This window comes from Macaca nemestrina, chromosome 15 (assembly GCF_043159975.1).
Source record: "Macaca nemestrina isolate mMacNem1 chromosome 15, mMacNem.hap1, whole genome shotgun sequence".
NCBI classification, from domain to species: domain Eukaryota; kingdom Metazoa; phylum Chordata; class Mammalia; order Primates; family Cercopithecidae; genus Macaca; species Macaca nemestrina.
In genome coordinates this window covers 95,831,438-95,851,254 of record NC_092139.1, presented here as the reverse complement: position 1 = coordinate 95,851,254, position 19,817 = coordinate 95,831,438, and the positions used below count along the sequence as shown (strand labels likewise).

At 38.2% G+C, this 19,817-nt stretch overlaps 1 protein-coding gene across 14 annotated transcripts in view; it reads left to right on the top strand.

Annotated features, from left to right (window-relative positions):
- Positions 1-19,817, top strand: part of LOC105495739 (tetratricopeptide repeat domain 28) — a 715,636-nt gene that overhangs the window by 437,665 nt on the left and 258,154 nt on the right. For 10 of the 14 annotated variants that reach the window (XR_011614279.1, XM_071080886.1, XM_071080882.1 and 7 more), the window contains one exon: positions 1,426-1,521. The exons of the other annotated variants lie outside the window; for them this stretch is intronic. Coding sequence is in view for 9 of the 10 variants with exons in the window: in XM_071080886.1 (XP_070936987.1) it covers positions 1,426-1,521 (96 nt within the window). In the remaining variant the exon portion in view is untranslated. The remainder of the gene's footprint in view (positions 1-1,425; positions 1,522-19,817) is intronic. 14 annotated transcript variants of the gene reach the window in all.

The window sequence follows — 19,817 nt, the reverse complement described above, 5'->3', positions numbered from 1 at the left end:
ACCTGAGCTGCATTCCATGGGGCTTACTTACTTGTCTGTAGTCAGCTGAAGTCAGTGGCTTGGCAATTTCCCTGATTATGCTCAGCCTCTCTTGCATATCTGAGGCCTCCCTGGGACAACTGCTCACCAGGCTGTCATCCTCTAACTGATCACCTTGGGCACACTATTATGATGAAAACAAGGAGCAAGTGCTTGTCAACCTTATGCTTGCATCACATTTGCTAACATCTATTTGTCTAGGCAAGTGAACGTTGCTGAACCCAGAGTCAACCCACATCCCCATTGGAAGGAGTGAAGATTTTGGGTTATCAGTGCAATCATCATTATACCTCAGTGTGGTGGCTTAATTATCTGATAAATAAGCATGACTGAAAATGATACACGCAGGTTGAAGATACCTTAATGTGTATTATATTCCTATGATTCCTTTTGAGAAAGTAATAAACTTGCTGTCCATGTTGTCAGAAGGGAAAACGGGACTAAGAGTGACTAGAATCAGCTTAGCTGACATTTTCATACATGCTTTTTAATTTAAGCCCAACAAAAGCAGAACTTTTTTTTTTGGAGACAAAGTCTCGCTCTGTTGCCCAAGGGGAAAACGGGACTAAGAGTGACTAGAATCAGCTTAGCTGACATTTTCATACATGCTTTTTAATTTAAGCCCAACAAAAGCAGAACTTTTTTTTTTTGGAGACAAAGTCTCGCTCTGTTGCCCAAGCTGGAGTGTAGTGGTGTGATCTTGGCTCACGCAACCTCTGCCTTCTAGGTTCAAGTGATTCTCCTACCTCAACTTCCTGAGTAGAGGGGACTACAGGCGCATACCACCATGCCTGGCTAATTTTTGTATTTTTAGTAGAGACAGGGTTTTGCCATGTTGGCCAGGCTGGTCTTGAACTCCTGGCCTCAAGTGATCTGCCTTCCCCGGCCTCCCAAAGTGCTGGGATTACAGGTGTGAGCCACCACGCCTGGCAAAAAGCAGAAACTTTTAAAATAATTGTAATAATTATTGCCATCCTTGAAATATTTAGGCTTTCTCACCTCTATCTGGGGGTTGTTGAAGGAATAATGATGAGATAACTTCTAAAGGCCATTTTCTGTTCTAAGATCTTTATGATTCAATGGTTACTACATAGTTTTTCTGAATATATGTATCATTTACTGTGTCTGGCTTTTTGTGTCAACATTGCTTCCACTAAATTCTTGTCCCAAGAATTTTAAGCTTATAAATAAACTTGTATAGTCAATCATCAGCAACCTGACATAGGAGATGATTTTTGAATAGTTGCTGCTGGTCATTTGACAACACTGACATAGTAACATAAGCACCCATTTACTAAGCTTCTCTTGTGTCCCATGCGGTACATGCAATATCTCCTCTAATCCTTATAGTCAGCCACAGATACAAGTGATATCTCTACTTTGCAGATGCGGAAACTGAGGTACCTTCTTAGAGAAAACATTTCCGTTGGTGATCTGGTATCCACCTCTTCTCATTTCTCCCTCTACAAAGACTGGTTGGGAGTAAGTAAATTAATGAGCACTGATAAACCATTTGAAAAACTATAGTTACTAGTTCCTCACATAGGCAGAAAATCATGGGATGGATACATGGTGTGCATGACCCCACAAAAGACAATTGCTTGAAATTACCATTGAGCAATACATCAGTCTTATAGTTCTATTAATTGTGTAAAATATGCAAATTTTCATAATAATTTTACAAAACCACATAACAACAACGAGCACAGGATTCATAAATGTATGTAATTTATTCTTTATTCTTGCAGCATATTTGTGAAATATCTGTTGTGGATTCTGTTTTAGAAATACTTATATATTTACATATTGTCTTATTTTCAAGGAACTCATAGATAAAGTAGATTCTCATGTTGAAATTGTCATTTTTAGAGGTCAAAAAAATAGAATATTGGTAGTTCCATATAGTTCAACCTAATATTCAATACTGTTATCTCTGGGGGAATATAAGGAATCATTCAGAAGTCTCTAGAGATAGATCTTCACCCTGGATCTTGCTTTTAAACTTTACACTTATATTGCAGTCTTCAGTGTATAACACCGGTACTTTCAATTCAGCAGGTCTAAACCCATGTTCTTCATCTCTTTTCCCTCCAATGTGGTCATTCTGACTCCCCTGATGCTCCATGCAGAAACCTGGCAGTTTTTAACATTCCCCACAACCAAGGCAGTCTTCAGGCCTCATTTAAGCACATGTGCCTGCACATGCATGTGTGTGCGTGTGTACACACACATGCACATGTGCGTATATTTATTTATATCTATATATCATATATATGAAATATCTATGTATCTGTCTATCTCTTCCAAATATCCTTTATTCTTCTTCCCGGGGCCTGTAATGGACACCCTCATCATCTTCTCCCGAATACGTTTAAACATTTTAATTTATGTTCTGTGTTGCTTCCCACATGATGGAAGAGGCACGGTGTATTAATCCATTTTCATACTGCTATGAAGAAATACCCAAGAATGGGTAATTTATAAAGAAAAGAAGGTTTAGTGGACTCACATGTGGTTCCACATGGCTGGGGAGGCCTCACACTCATGGTGGAAGGTGAAGGAGGAGCAAGGGCATGTCTTACATGGCAGCAGGCAAGAGAGTGTGTGCAGGGGAACTCCCCTTTATAAAACCATCAGATCTTGGGAGATGTATTCACTATCATGAGAGCAGCATGGGAAAAATCTGCTCTCATGATTCAGTTACCTCTGATGAGGTTTCTCCCATGACATATGGGGATTATGGGAGCTATAATTCAGGATGAGATTTGGGTGGGGACATAGCCAAACCATATCACGTGGCCATAACAATAACCTCTGAATTGGTCTTTCTGCCTCCCCACTCCCTCTTTTTAACCCATTCTCCCTAAGATCTTATAGTAGAATTTCGAAGTGCAGATCTAAACAGAGCATCCTCCTGTATCAAATCTACCAACAAGTCACCATAACCCACAAGTCAGTCTAAACTTTTTAGCTGTGGCCCTTTGTGATCCAGCTCCTAATTGCCTTTCCACTATCATTTACTGCTACTCTGTTTGTGGATCCTATTCTCTATCCTGACTAACCCCCTACTCCTTTTGTTCTGAGATAAAAACTTAGATCAAGCTTATCCTCTCTGGTCGGCCTTCCCTAAATGCTGCATCAACATGATCTCTTGCCATATAGAATCTGAGGACTGATCTATCAACATCACCCCATTAAAAGTACAAAATACTATATTATTATTACAATTATTATTATTATTATTTTGCTCCACACACGTATAAGAATTAACACAGGAACATACTGAATAGTGTAGGTATAGAAGAGTAGGATGATTGTATGAAATGAAAAGAAAACTGCATCAGTATGTAGTAAATTGTCTTCATTCAGAATTGAATGTTTATGATTAAAGAAAGCAATAATGTACTTATTGCTGATTTTTTTTGGCCTGATATTCATTTTTGTGTCACTGGCATGAGATGTTTATTTTGGGCTATTGTATGTAATGTATTATAATATGTGAATCACAAATGCAATAGAGTTTTACTGTTTTTAAAAAGTTGAGTTGCTCAATCTCTCTAAACCTTTGTTTACTCGTCTGTAAAATGAGGATTAAGACATATTTCAGAGGCCTGTTAAAGAGATTAAATGAATGTAACACATTAACATCATGTATAATATACAGTAAGGATGTAATAGATGCTAGTCATTATTATTATTGATCTTTTGATGGCAAAAACTGTCATTTGTCTCTTATTCATCTCAATCGACACCTAACGTAAAGCTTCCCCATGAAAGCCAATTTTAGGGCTTTCTTAAAAATACTTTGGACTTTTCAACTCTGATTCTAGAATTCTTCCAGACTGCCTTCTTGGCTTGCTTGGTCTCCTCTTGTTGGTCTTTGCTAGTTTTAATTCATGACCCACCCGTGCCTCTCACCCCTTCGCTGGGCTCTGTAGCTTGGCTTCCACTCTGTTCCTGGTGTGCTTCTCTGTCAACCACTTTGGATCTCTGGTAGTCTCATAAAGGTCTGGCTTCTGGTAGTCATTCTCATCGTAGGAACTATCCCCTTCCCATAAGGAAAGCCCTGGTTCTCCATTTCTACTTGGGCCTTGTGGGATGACATATTTGCCCTCTTTATGTATATAATAAATGAGAGAGTCAGTCACTGCTCCTTGGGGAACTCAACAAATAGCAATCCTACTCCTAGATCTGTCAGTTTAGTCTCTTCATTAGCATTGATTTTACTTTATTCATATTTTTTCATTTTAAGAGGGAAATCTCATAGTTGATTGTATCGCAGATGAAGCTATAGAAATCAGCTGTTAGTTTATATTAAGCTTCAGTGGCTAAGAAATATTATGGACATAGGAAACTTATTTGAGATACTTTGATGTAAATAAGAGAAGATCAAAGAAACAAATTGGATGATGAATATATTGCTTTAAAAGACGTAACTTTAATGAAGCCATACTGTAGTATGGAAAACTATTTTTTAGATTAGCAACTCCAAACTATTGCTTGCATAAAGCCTAATTTACAAAGTCAGTGACTGAGATGACTAAACATTGTGTCGGATATAAATGGCTGCAGGGTTGTGTTAGTTGTAACAGTTCAAGTGGTTGAACTACTCTTATGTGACAGAGGAGACACCAAGGGGTCTCTGATTGAACTGATGACCTTAACTTTGATTTTGCCTAGTATCACAGTCTGTTGAGGGATATTTTAGCCTGACTTTGCTTCCAGGTATTCCTGATTCCCTTCCCCTTCTCTTTGTTATTATTTCACTCGAGAGACAGAGAGAGGGAGAGTGAGAGAGAGAAAGAGAAAGGATAGACATCCAAAGCCTGAAGTTATCTATTTTTCATAACAAACTTTGTTGGCCCTGTATAATGTCAGTTTAGTTAGGAGTCTTCTAAAGTGTTTCTGATACAGAGTCTTAGAATACTAGATCTCAAAGCATCTAGGCCAGTGTTTCCTGGCCTTAGATCTGAACTATATTCTGTGAGATGTTAAAAGGTATTCCAATAGTGAGATGATTATATGGGACTAGTAGATGTATGATATCCTAGCTACTTGAGAGGCTGAAGTGGCAAGATTGCTTGAGCACAGGAGTTCAAGACCAACCTCAGCAATATAGTGAGGGCCAGTCACAAAAATAAATAAATAAGCATTGGCTTCTTTCTGCTGGAGCTCTGAGAGCTTTAAATGTGCTAAGGCACTTTGTTAATCATAAAGGGAGGCATTCGGTAGAGAGGGTTATTCAAATTTGTTTGAATTCTTTTTATGTGAAACACCTATTAACATCTATTGGAAGGATCAGTTAAAATAGTAAGTCAGACAGAGTACGCCTCTTTGCTGCTCAAAACTATCAGAGTAGCTTCTCATCTCACATACAATAAAAGCCAAGATCCTTTGAGTGGCCTTACAAGACCTTTCAGAGCTTGAGCTCCTTTTCTCTTTCTAACCTCCTCTCCTGCAACTTCCATCATGCTTGGGCTTTCTCATTGAGGCCTGCAGCTATCATTGTGTTGCTAATATTCTCCCAATTCCTGCACAGGTTTCAGCCTTCTACTGTACTAACTATATCATTACTCTACTTAATTTTTTCATTGTCTGTTTTCTCCTACTAGAATGTTCTATGATGACAGACTTTTTTGTGTATTTAGTTCTCTGTTGTATACCCAGAACCTAGAATGCTGTTTTGTACATAGTAGGTGCTCAATAACTTTGTTGAATGAGCTAATTGCCCTTGGGAGAAATCAAGAGAGCCTAAATTAGGGTGATATACCTAAGGCTAGGAAGAAAGGTACAGGTTTTTACCTCCTTCATCCTGAGTGGGTCAGGCAGTGGGACAGAGGCACAAGCAGAGTAGGAGGACTTCCTAGAGGAAGTATGAGAAAATTGGAGTCTTATTATGATCTTGTACAATAAATGTGGTGACAGTCTCCTTTTTGAGGGTGAGAAGAGGAAGTAGGAGTAGGTGATGGTGCATATCTTACTGTGCTACATTATTCTGGAATTACAACCAGTGTTACATGAAAGGACAAGGGCAGCCCTCTGACTTGGCCTGACAGTGACCCATTAGTCTGGAGCTGAATTGGTACTGAGTCCAGGAATCACTGGCCTATCATTCTTTAGGTACGGATTTACTGGGTGCCAAATCATGCCAAACAAGTTACACAAGGAACAGGTTAATTTTGGCGATGCTGTTTTTCTAGTGAAAGATTTTATTGCTGTTGTTTTTTTGTTTTGCAAAGCTTGTGCATTTGGCTAGGGGTGTTGATCATTTCACCTTTTATTTTCTGAATCTATCATGTTAAAAATGAGTTTTATTTTTTGTCTTTCAAAAGAACAATAGAAGGCTAGGTTGAAGACTTAGTACTATAATAATAACTGTAGCTCTTGTCACAAAAATATAGAATGTGTGCCCTGTTCAGGTTCCTCTCTAGTATCATGCATTTGTAAAAATATGTAATAGAAAGACTTTTAATCCCATTCTTTTCTAGATGGTTAAAATAGACTCCTGTTCCATTAGCTAAATAGAATGGATATAGTAGTATCTTGGAGTTAGTTCAAAATGTGTCCCCTTTAATGCAAAATGTTATAGTACAAAATTACAACTACTACTGGTTTTCTACTTCTTCCACTTCTGCTTCATAAAAACTGAATTGTTTAGAGGCATGTTTATGTCCTGTGATATTATGCTTTAGGACATGTGATTGCCCTGAACAAAGCACAAGCTCCACTAGTTCCTAATAAATTATTACGTCTTTCACATCTGTTCCTGTCTTTTCTCTGAAATGTTCATCCAAGAGAACACAGCAGCAGCTGAAAACATCAGAATTGTGGGAAGACATTTTCCTGATAAATGCATAGACAGTTGACTTGTTGTGATTAGAGGAAAACCTCAGGAGCAGAGGTTTGGAGCTGAAAACTGACTTTCTGCCTCTACTGCCAGTGTCTCCTTTTGTCCTTTTCCCCGATCCTTGCAATTTCCTCTGAGAGAAATCATGTGACCACCACAGTTTTTAATGCCAAATATCTAAGTGTCTTTAAAATGCAGCACAACACTTTTAAAGGCAAATAGTGAAGTAGTTTCAACTGACATTTCCATTATAGCTGCTCTTAGTGGATTCTAAACATCATACATAAATGTGGCTAGCCAATTCTTTTAAAAAAATAATGCAAACCATTGAGCTGTCATTTCATATTTGATGCTTCATCCATTGAACATGCAACACATTTTTTTTCATAGAAACATGCATTGATCTGAGGTTATCTACAATAGTCCCTACTAGATTTTTCTAGCATTTATATTATATTTTAGAAATAAAGCCATTTCTCATAGTTTTGTAACATACCTGAGCATTTCTGGACTAACATCAGTTTGTGCTGTTATCTCTAGTTAAGTCCAAAGTGAAGAAAAATGTTAAACTGCCACTATTATTGGAGTTACTGTCAAATTGTTGTGTTACGTAGAAGTGAGAATTGTGTTCTCATATTGTGTATACACTGTTTGGTTTTTCATCTTAAAAGCTTTATTAAATCCATTTTTATTCATTTATTAAGAATTTAATAAATACCTACTATGGCTAGGAACAGTCTATGATGACTTGGAAACAAAGATCAACAAGGTTCAATCTCTGCCCTTGAAGAGCTCATAGTCCATAGAAAAAGGTGGATGAGAGAATGGAGAAATTACAATTACAGCAATAAAAAATTGCTTCGAAGGAACTGTTGCATGCATGTTCATCATGTATGCTCATCCACCACATTTTACCAATGACTCCCCCACTGATAGACAACCAGATTTCTCTAGCTTCCCACTACCACAGCAGTACTTCAGAGATCACCTTTGTATTTTTTCCCTGAAATTCCTGTGTGAGAATGTCTTTGGAATATATACTCAGGGCTGGAAATGTGAGGTTGTGGGACACACACACACACACACACACACACACACACACACACCTCTTTAACCAAACACTGCCAGATTCCTTTAGAGTGGAAAGGCTACATTCCACTGTTAAGTCTACGCCTCAACAAATGTGTTTTTATGTCCCTCTTCTTCATCAGCTCTTGACATTCTTCAGCATTCTAATTTTTAATATACTTCCTCATTGTTGTTCTAAATTGCATTTATTTCATTACTAATGAATTTGAACGTCTATTCATATACTTCTTAGCCTTTGAATTCCCTCTTCTGTAAAGTGTTACTCATTTTTTATTGGGATTGCTGTCCTGTTTATTTGCAGGCATTTCTGATATGCTCTGGGGTTCAGATAACTTGCCAGTTTTAGACATTCATATGTCTTTCTTATTGCCATCTTTGTTGTGAGTTTGTGCAGCTATATGTATATTTTATTGCATTTTTCCCTTATTTATACAAATAATTGGGAAATTTAAATATAAAGTTACTAATAGTAACAAAAAGATAGTTAGGTCTAATAATCTAATACAATTGAGATAAAGATAGAAAATTATTGGTGTGCCCAAAATAGTACATCTTTACTCTCGATTTTCTTGTTTCTTTGATTTCTGCTGGTAAGTGAAGGAAAATAAAAAGACTGAAGAACATGTAAATCCTGAAAATGTGTCTGTGAAGATCCTAACAGGATTCCTTGTATAACATGAAATTCCACTGTTTGACCTGTGCACATTCAGCCTGTTCACATTTTGAAGAACAAATTATGCATCAAAAGTCAGGCACAGCTCTTTGAAGGACCAATACACGGACATTGCTAAGTAACATTCACCACTCCAGTATCCCAACTATAGTATGTTTATAAAACTATAGTTGGTTTCTGCTATGAAGATAGAAGACAGGAGGACTGACAAAGTACAGAGGGAAAACATTTTATTCTTTAGGGGAAATTTTGAGGGCCTTTTACTCCATAGTTTTTAAATTAGTATACAGAAAGGGAGTAAGATTTCTGAGGACCGTGGTGATAAAAATCAACTGATGGTTTTGTAAGATTTGCTTGAAGGGCTTAGGTAAGGGTAATAAACTACATATAGCCTTTCTTTTCTGTCTTTTTTTATGTGACAAAGCTGTTTTTTTTCTTTTTTTCTTTTTTATTGCAGCAGAACATATATATAAAATTTACCATCTTGACCATTATTAAGTATACAGTTAGTTCAGTGGTAATAAATACATTTATATTCTTTTTTTCCACTTTATCCTCCTTTACTCTTTTTCACTCTGCCCTTCCCAGAATCAGATAAGCACCAACCTACTCTCTATTTTCATGGGATTTGCTTTTTTATTAATAGCTCCCGCATATGAATGAGAATATGCAATATCTAGCTCTCTGTGCTTGGCTAATTTCACTTAATGTCTTCTAGTTGTATCCATGTTGCTGCAAATTGCAGAATTACATTCTTTTTATGGCTGAATAATATTCCATTGTGTATATATGCCATGTTTTCTTTACTCATTCATCATCCATTGATGGATGCTTAGGCTGATTCCATATTTTGGCTATTGTGAATAGTGCTGCAGTAAACATGGGAGTACAGGTATCTCTTTGATATATCGATTTCCTTTCTTTTGGATATATACCCGATAGTGGGATTACTGAGTCATATGGTATTTCTATTTTTGGTTTTTTGAGGAACTTCCATACTATTCCCCAAAGTGGCTGTACTTACTTACATTCCCATCAACAGTGTACAAAGGTTCCCCTTTCTCTACATCCTCACCAGCATCTGTTATTGCCTTTTTAATACAAGTCATTTTCTTGTATTTCTTATATTATTTTTAGAGACAGGGTCTCACTCCATCACCCAGGCTAGAGAATAGTGGTGTGATCATAGCTCACTGTAACCTCAAGCTCCTGAGCTCAGACAATTCTCCCACCTCAGCCTCCTGAGTGGCTGAGACTGTAGGCATGTGCCACTGTGCATGGCTAAGTTTTTTGTTTGATTTCTGGTAGAGATGGCATCTTGCTCTGTTGCCCAGCCTGGTCTTGAACTTCTGGTCTCAAGAAATGCTCCCACCTCAGCTTCCCAAAATGCTGAGATTGCGGCATGAGCCATTATGCCCAGTCTTATGTGTCTGGTTTTTTTTTTGCTTTTTGTTGTTGTCGTCGTTTTTCACCAGTACCATGCTGTTTTGATTACTATAGCTTTATACTAAATTTTGAAGTCAGGTAATGTGATATCTCCAGCTTTGTTCTTTTTACCCTGAATTGCTTTGGCTATTCAGGTTCTTTTCTGGTTCCGTCTAAATTTTAGGAGTTTTTTTCCTATTTCTGTGAGTAATGTCGTTGGCATTTGATAGAGATACATTGAATCTCTACTTTCTTTAACTCTTACATTAATCTGTTTATCTTTACCATCAGCCTGTGCATATGTTCAAGTCTCTCCTTTTTTTTTTTTTTTTTTTGAAATGGAGTTTTGTTCTTGTTGCCCAGGCTGGAGTGCAATGGCGTGATCTTGGCTCACTGCAACCTCCGCCTCCTGGGTTCAAGCAATTCTCCTGTCTCAGCCTCCTAAGTAGCTGGGATACAGGTACCTGCCACCACACCCAGCTAATTTTTGTATTTTTAGTAGAGATAGGGTTTTGCTGTGTTGTCCTGGGTGATCTTGAACTCCTTACCTAGGTGATCTGCCTGCCTCGGCTTTCTAATGTGCTGGGATTTTAGGCGTGAGCCACCACGCCCAGCCTCTCCTATTTTTTTTTTTTAAGGCCTCAACCTTGTGTCCCCTTTTAGCCACTGTACTATTTCTTTGCTACTAATGTGAGCCACAGTTTTTGAAAACATAACCTACACTTATGACTGACATTTCCTGACTAGTCACTCTTCCTTTTTAAAAAAATATATTTAGTCATATTAAACATATATAACATTTTATAAGTGATCTTAAATTATTCTAATATCAGACAGGATAGGCTAGCTTATCCTACTATAACAAACAATCCAAAAATAGACATTTAGAAGAGCAAAGGTGCATATTTTATATATGCTATTAATATCTATTTTTTTGCAGGTCATCAAAGCCTCTGCTCACTCTAATCACTCAGGGACCCAGACTGGGAAGTCAGCCACTGTCTTGAGTATCACCAATTGCCATTCTAGAGGAAAAGAGCATCTCATACTGGAACCTGCTTTTTTTTTTTTTTTTTTCTGAGACTGAGTTTTGCTCTTGTTGCCCAGGCTGGAATGCAATGGCACGATCTCGATCACTGCATTCTCTGCCTCCCAGGTTCAAGTGATTCTCCTGCCCTCAGCCTCCTGAGTAGCTGAGATTACAGGCATGTGCCACCTCCCCTGGTTAATTTTGTGTTTTTAGCAGAGACAGGGTTTCACCATGTTGGTCAGGTTGGTCTCGAACTCCTCACCTCAGGTGATCCACATGCCTCGGCCTCGCAAAGTGCTGGGATTACTGGTGTGAGCCACCGTGCCCGGCCTGCCTGTCTCTTTTTTTTTTTTTTTTTTTTTTTTTGAGACGGAGTCTCACGCTGTTGCCCAGGCTGGAGTGCAGTGGCGCGATCTCGGCTCACTGCAAGCTCTGCCTCCTGGGTTCCCACCATTCTCCTGCCTCAGCCTCCTGAGTAGCTGGGACTACAGGCGCCCGCCACCGCGCCCGGCTAATTTTTTGTATTTTTAGTAGAGACGGGGTTTCACTGTGGTCTCGATCTCCTGACCTTGTGATCCGTCCGCCTCGGCCTCCCAAAGTGCTGGGATTACAGGCTTGCGCCACCGCGCCCGGCCTGCCTGTCTCTTTAATACAAGTCATATACATGTTGTTCATCTAGCTCCTCCCTCAAGTGGGCCAAGAGGTGTAATCTTAGGTGCCCAGAAGGCAAAGGGCTGAAAATAGTGTTTGCACTAATGATAGTCACAGTTATATTATGTCACCTTTTCAGGGTGCTAATTCTCAATTTATTGTGTCTTTCTACTCCCTCTTAGTGAATGGCTTTCTTGTGTGGTCTTTGCTTTTTTCAAAAAAAATTGCAAGATCATTTTTATTGTGAATGATAGTGGAAGAGTTCCTACAAAATGGCTTTGCATTTGCTTCTGGTGAAGAAACTCAGGGGTTTCACCAGTTGAGGACTTGTTCTCGATATTTATTTTGTGGTTTGGGATCCTGTATAATTTAGGAGGTATAAATTCAGATTCCACATCTGTGTATCACATAGGCCTGGGGGTTTAATTTATCACTGAATACAGTGTTCCTATACAGAAGGCAGATGACAAGGTTTCTTGTGTCTTCCAGGGATAGTTTTCCTGGTCCTGGTTTCATGGAGGAGGCAGGCCTTTCCAGGGTCCTTGCTTTATATGGGAGTATCAGTTCTGATTCTTTGCCTTCTGTGAACCAGGTTTCCTCCTCCCCAATTCATGTGTGGTTCCTCAGCCACTTCTCTATTGGCTCTCATACTTGATGCTTTGGTTTTGAGTTCCCTCTTTGTTTCTAGCACCTAGGGATTTTAACATGCTATTATATCTGACATGAATATGTGTTTTAGTGGGAGGGAGTCCACATCTAGGCTTTAGTCACTCTTGAAACATTTCTTCCCCTACCATAGTGAAGCATTTTTTTTTTTAATGGCTTCTAATTGACTTTCATTTTATCAAATCCCAGGAATACTTTTCAGCCTCTTATCTAACCAGCCTTTTTTTTTTTTTTTTTTTTGCACCATTAAGTATTCCTGAATAAACACTTCTTTTGAAGTGCTCTTCTTCCTTGACTTTTCTGATTCTTTATTACCTTGTAATTGCTTCTTTACTTTAATTCCTGGGGCTTTCCCAAATATATCCACTCACCGAATGTTGATGTTCTTCAAGTTTATGTTCTTTTCCATTGTGGTTTTCTCTACATTCTCTCTTTGTATGATCCCATATATTTTCATGATTATAACTATTACCAAAAATATATTTCCAGCCTCATCCTTTCCTTTCCTCATATATTCAGTGGTCTGCTGGACACATGCATTTAGGTACCCCTTAACTAAGGTTATCTAATTGTGGACTCATTACTTTTCTTTAAAACTCAAATATTTTTTCTTTTGTTTGATATGGAGTCTCACTGTGTCACCCAGGCTGGAGTGCAGCGGTGTTAGCTCATTGCAACCTCCGCCTCCTGTATTCAAGCAATCATCCTGTCTCAGCTTCCCAGGTAGCTGGATTACAAGCAGGCACCACCATGCCTGGCTAATTTTTGTATTTTTAGTAGAGACAAAGTTTCACCATGTTGGCCAGGCTGCTCTCGAACTCCTGATCTCAAGTGATCCACCCACCTTGGCCTCCCAAAGTGCTGGTATTACAGGTGTGAGCCACTGTGCCCGGCCCCATAAATTCTTTGTGTTGCTTAATGGTGCCATCATTTACCTGGTCACTCAGATAGGAAACCTGCCCTTTCATCCTAGACTCCTTCTCCTCTGCAGTCCCTCATCTACTCAGATACCAGGACTTGGTGTTTACCTCCTCAATATTTTAAATGTCTTACCTAGCTCCTCCCTATGAGGAGTAATCTTCTTCCTATTCCTACCATAATACATAGTTGAGTCACCATTATTCATTTAACAAGTGTATATTGGATACTATGTGCCAGGTACCATGTGGTAGGTGCTGAGGTTACAGTTGTGACTAAGACAGCGAAGTTCTGGACCCAGTGGAGCTTTAATTTGCATGTAGGAGAGAGCAAACAAATAAATATGTAATGTATAATATGTTAGAAAATAAGGTAGTGCATTGCAGTAACATTTCATTGTCACCTAGTGGTGATTTAGGCAATTTGCACTCTTTGTTTATTGGAATGTGAATAAAATCTCTCTTGAAGATTCCATCTATAATTAAAGTTAAATACCAGAACTATAACTATTTATCTGAGTTTTATACATGCAAAAAATAAATTTACTTCAATTGATTTGGAAGGCTGAACAATTGTTTCCATTACATTGTTGAAATGTATTCCTTAAAGAATTTTATTGCATAGATATATTGTTTTATATGATTGCTTTTTATTTAAGCTATATTTAGAAAATGTCCCAGAAGTGGAAATATATAGTCAATATATACTCCCCCTCAAGAGTATTTATACTTTTCTTTTCATATGATATTTTGTTTTCAGTCCATTCTCTGAAATATCTGTGTAACCTTTCTATAGGTGTCTTTAAAATGATTTGAATTTTTCAGGAAAAACACAAACTATAGCTATTAAGTTGAGTGAATACTGGAGTACTTAAATCCCATCTCAGTATTTGACAGGAAGGATGTATATTTGGGTGTCTTTTTACCCATTTTATGCTGTTCTTTTTCGCCTGCTACATTTGGTAATGAATCAGTCAACATGTTGACTAAAACCATGCTGCTAAAACCAGCAGCTGAACCATGTAATTAATAGCTCTCACTGGGGGAGTGGCAGAACATTGATCTCGGCTTGCTGGGTGAGCTAACTACCATCACATCTGTCCCCATAGTCAGGTTCTGCCAGAAGATGGTGCCAGGTCTTTTGTGGCCTTTGAACACAAACCCGAGTCTTTCCCATAATGTCCACATCTTTAAAAGACTCTGGTAGTGCTAATGGAGATGAACTTGGCAGTCTGAAATGAGAAGAAAAAAGGATCCTAGCATCTAACTTATTGCAAGTAAACGGCTTCTCTCTGGTTTCAGTTGTTTCATTTAGATAAATGCTTCTTGGAAGATGAGACAACACCATTTGCATTTATGGATTTAATCCTGGTAGTTACAGCTTAACTATCTGGCTTCAGTTTTGTAGAAATATATACCATCATCTACCTCTTGCCCTCCTTTCTTGATCTTGCAGCCATTCTCAGCTGAGCACATTTCAGTAGTTGGAATAGAGAATAACAGGTGTGTCATGTTAAAATGATGATTGGAGACTTCATCATTTTTTCTCACAGTGTAATGTTAAAGCTCTGTTTTTGTTAGGGAGTTATAGCTGATATTTCCCACTGGCTATGGCTACTCCTGGATAATGGGAAAGGAAAGGAGCTGTTGAAAATCTGTTGAAATTGCCCTATCAAATGAGTTGGAGCATAAGATAGAAATTATTCCATATTGGCCCAGGGCTGTTCTGGAAAGGCAGTTATAGCATGTTACCATGTAGCCATCTCATATGCACAAATTATGATACCAACTAATGTGACTATTCCTGAGTTATGTCCCCACTATATATAGTACAACTTAATTTTCTCTTCTAAAAAAATTATTAGCTGAATGGAGAATGTTTTTAGCTAGTTGACATGGCTAATAACCAGTTGATTTAGGGATCTGGGATAAATGTTTGTAGTCCTGTATATTTTGTTTTTAATCACATGGAATATGGAATACTGAGAGAGAGAGAGTTTCTGATTCAGGATCCTTTTTAATGGAGAGTGAAATGAAACTTCCCTATCTCATAGCCCTTTTAATGTTTCAAAACATACATTTTCTCATGTTTTCATATGATTGCTTAGGATAAATATTAATATTCCATACATTAGATTGTGGTACATGACTCAAAGAGGTTAAATAAATTGCTTAAGATCACAAATTAATTACTAATCACATGCCACCCTGTATTTGTGAATCACTTTACACTTTAGTTAGTAATTCATACATATCCTATTTTTGTTTCTCCCAATAGTGATAGAGCCAGGTATAGAGTCCAGTTCTCACATTTCCAGTTTTGTAACTGTACTTCTGAACCTGGTGTTGGCAAACTTTTTCTGTAAAGGGCCAGATGATAAATACTTTAGGTTTTTCAGGCCCAATGGGCACAACTAACCAACCCTACCATTGTAGTATGAAAGCAGCCATAGATAATAAATAAATAGGTATAGCTGTGTTCCAATAAAACTTTATTTACAAAAATAGGGGTGAGTGTGATTTGACTGACTCCTGCTCTAATCCGCTAGCTTCCAAACTGCTCCTTACAAAAGGCCTTTTATCATTCCCATCTGTGTCTCCTTTTAGTCTCCCATGTTTTGAAAGTTGGACTTTCAAAACTCAATATTGAATGATAATGAGTGCATACTCCCATGTTTGATTAATTCGAGGCATAAATAAATGATGACCAAAACCAGTCATAGCCATGTTTCTTAAAAGCTGTGATCATTGAGTCAGATGTAGCTTTGTGATACCCAGAGTTCAATTTCTCATTAAGGGCATAGCCACCTAATTGATGCTTGAAAATTAGGTAATGATATAACTCAAGCCCTGGATCCTGTACTCTCAGCTACTTGACCACTTCTTTCTTTGGCTTCTGTAATGTGTTATGTGCCAACCACAGAAAGGGGCCCTCCTTGCCATCAGGTTGTGAGATGAATTTTCTGATGTCTGCATCTCTAGGCTTGCATCTCAGCCACTGCTTCCAGTCACTTAAGGGTTTGTCAGTCAGATAACTAGAATATAGTTGGCCCACTGTATCCGTGGGTTCTGTATCTGTGGATTCAACCAACTGCTGTTTGCAAATATTTGAGGGAAAAATAAATGGTTGTGTCTATACTAAATATGTACAGACTTTTTTCCTTTGCTAATATTCTCTAGACAATAGAGCATAAAAACTATTTATATGGAGTTTGCATTAAATTAGGTATTATAAGTAATCTAGATATGATTTAAAGTAGAAGGGAGGGAGGATATACATAGGTTATATGGAAATGCTGTGCTATTTTATACAAAGGTCTTTGGAATTTGGACTCTGCTGGGAAGTCCTGGAAACAACCTCCCACAGATACCATGGATACCTCCTACAGATACCAAAGGATGACTGACTGAATTATATTACATTTGTGAATGTAGATTAAAGTATTTAAATTATAATAATCTCTCTTTTAAGAATAGTAAGACTAAAAATCTTGTGAGAGATGTAGAGTTTTAAATTTTGAAATATAACAAATGGATAAATAAACCAAAGAATGCCTAAATAGTCTTTTCAATTTATGTCGTCCAGGATGTTAAAAAGAAAAGCCTCACACTGAAGCGATCGGTATGAGTAATCAGTATGGCTGTACTGTGCTGATAGAATTCTAGGATCAGCAAAGAAATGTGACTTTTTGCTAGACTGCATAGTTTTACCTAGAGAAACTATATTTCCTTTTGAAATATTGAAAATGGTTTATGAATTTCCACGACTGTCCTGGGACTGAGATTTGCCACTTGCTTACATTAGACACCTCTCTAATGTGTAGAATTAATTTCTTAGTTGGGTGTTAATTGAAATTTTATATCTAAGTAGCTGAGAGTCCTCATTTTAATCACAACAAGAGGAGTGAAATCCTCAAAGAAGCTGCTCTGAGGAACAGTGGATTGGTCTCAACATGAAACAGTGAATGGCTGGTCTTCAGGCCTGACCTCTGAGGTAATGTCTCAGAACTGAGTTTTCAATAAAATAGATAAAGAATTTTTATTAAGTTTCCTGAGCTGGAAACACATCCATCCTCTCATTTTGCTGGACAATGTGTTTACCATTAAGGGCCTGCCCATCTCAGGGAGAGCTCAAGGCAACATGGAGGGCAAGCAACCCTACCTCAGGGGGAAGTGAAGCTTGGCTGAATCCCAGTTGCATTACGGGTCCTGGTGGAGGTGCTGACCTTTTGCCCTTGTCCTTGGGAAATTCATCAGTTCTTAGAGCTACTATAGATGGCAAGACATTATCTCATTCAGCCCTCTTGACTCCAAGAAGGAATTCACTTAAATTATCTCTGGCAAAGGAGAATGTCCTCATGTACTACTAGTATAATTAAACATTAATTTTAAAGATTTAAAAACATTACCTGTGGGAGATTTTGTTCTACCTATTCCTAAGATGTGTAGGGATAGTGAGTTGCCTTACTACCCTATGAGAAGTGATGATAATTAGAGCTTACATATATTGAGCATTTTTTTTCCTACATGCCAGATACTGAAATAAAGACTTTCTGTGTATTCACTTATTTAATCCTTAGAGCTACCCAGTGGGGCAGATACTATTCTTGTCCTCATTTTACAAATAAGAAAACTCAAGGTCACAGCTCCCAAGTGGTAGAGTGGAGATTTGAAATGCTGGCTTGTCTTCCTCTAAAAGCTGTGCTCTCAACCTCTGGGTTATTCTGTCTCCCCCAGTTATGGTACTCGCTTTGTCTTCTTATTGCGGTTCTCTTCAGGGGATAAATTATTATTAGGGTATATAAAGAATTATATAATACAGTACAAATTGAGGGATTTGGAGGATTAAGGAATTAATGCTATTCCTCTGAGTTCTACCCATTATTAATTAACATGTGTAGTAAGTATTTACTCACATGATAAAGCTGCTATACAAGGAAGCAGTTTGTATGGCTCTGGATTTCCTCCCCTGCTAAATGTCCCAATACTGCTTTAAGTTTTAGTTTGTTCTTATTATGTGGAAAAGGGGAGAAATTAGGCCAGTGAATTACCAAGCCCTCATGGAAAGAGGTAGGAAACAAACTTGCAAAAAACAATGACTTGAAATAAGAGTGTGGACCTTTATTCTTGGCCCCATAGATTAGCCCTATAGTTTTACAAGATACTTTGGGCAGGATCTTTTGTATCTGCTTGAGTAAGCAAATCCATTGTGGCTTCAGTAGGTGTGTATTATGAAGGACAGAGCTGCAATCAGCAAAGTGGTATCATATTCCAAGTTTTTCCTCCTCTTTCTTAACTATTGAGCTGAAAAAAAAAATTACCCACTTATTTAGTTAGTGTATGACGTAGGGTGTATATTGGTTATCTTCACAATATTTTTTTAGTTGTCAGTGTTAAGAATTGTATTCTGTTTTAAATTCTAATATCCTCCTTAATTTAAGAGCACCTTTGGAATTAACTCTTACTTTTCCATGATGAAGAAGAGCCTGAGAAAGTAGTAGAGAATAAGGTAAATTCAGCCCCCAGCCTGGCCCCTGGTTTCCAGGCTGGCTACAGTGAGAACTGTCAAGGAGATAGATAGGGGCTCTAAGGTTTCCTGGAGTTTTCAGCCATGTGTGGGCACCACATGTGGTGTGTTCAGTGAATACAAATACAAGAACACATGCTGTTTCCATTAGGGACACTTCAGACCCCTCTCTGTCCCCAGCCTTACTGCAGAGTTGAATGGGTCATTTATCATAGGCCACTTACTGATACTGACTGGTCTTCAGGCCCTGCTGCAAGTAAGCAGCAAACGATGTGACTGAGTTCTTTTAGAATGTTTATCATACAGTGATATTGTTTCTTGACAATTCACAATTCATTTGCAAAGAAGGGGTTTACTAGCTGCTTCTAAAAGGGATTTGTTTGTATTAAAAATGCAAATCTGACCATGTGCCTACCTGACTTAAACCCTTCAATGACTCGTGATAGGTAATCAAAACCATTCAAGATGGGATCCTCCCTTCTCTGCAGCCTCATCCCCTTCTATTATCTCTAGAAAGCTTAACTACTTTTAGTTCTCCACATATATCATACACATTTTAGCCTTTCTTGACCTCTGTTTGTTTTGTTGACAAGATCTTTCTCTACCTTCTTTGTCAAGGTAAAGTATTCTCATTCTGTAAGATTTAGGTCAGACATCACCTCCCTTTCCCCCAGCAAAGCTTCTCTATTTCTCTTCCCCCAGTCTTGGCTTGATATCCTCTGTGTACTCAGAGAATGGTGAGATGTTATCTGTTATAGGTAGCTCTGATCCCACTGTAGTGAAGCAATCTGTTTCCACCTCTGTCTCATGGTATAGCAGCCTGAAGGCTGGACGACATCTCTTTTCTCACCCACTCTTGGGTGCCCAGCCCAGTGCCTCAAGCAGCGTAGGGGCAGCCAATAGTGATTCTTGAGCTGAGTTGAACTGTTTTGTAAGCAACTCTCAGCTTCACT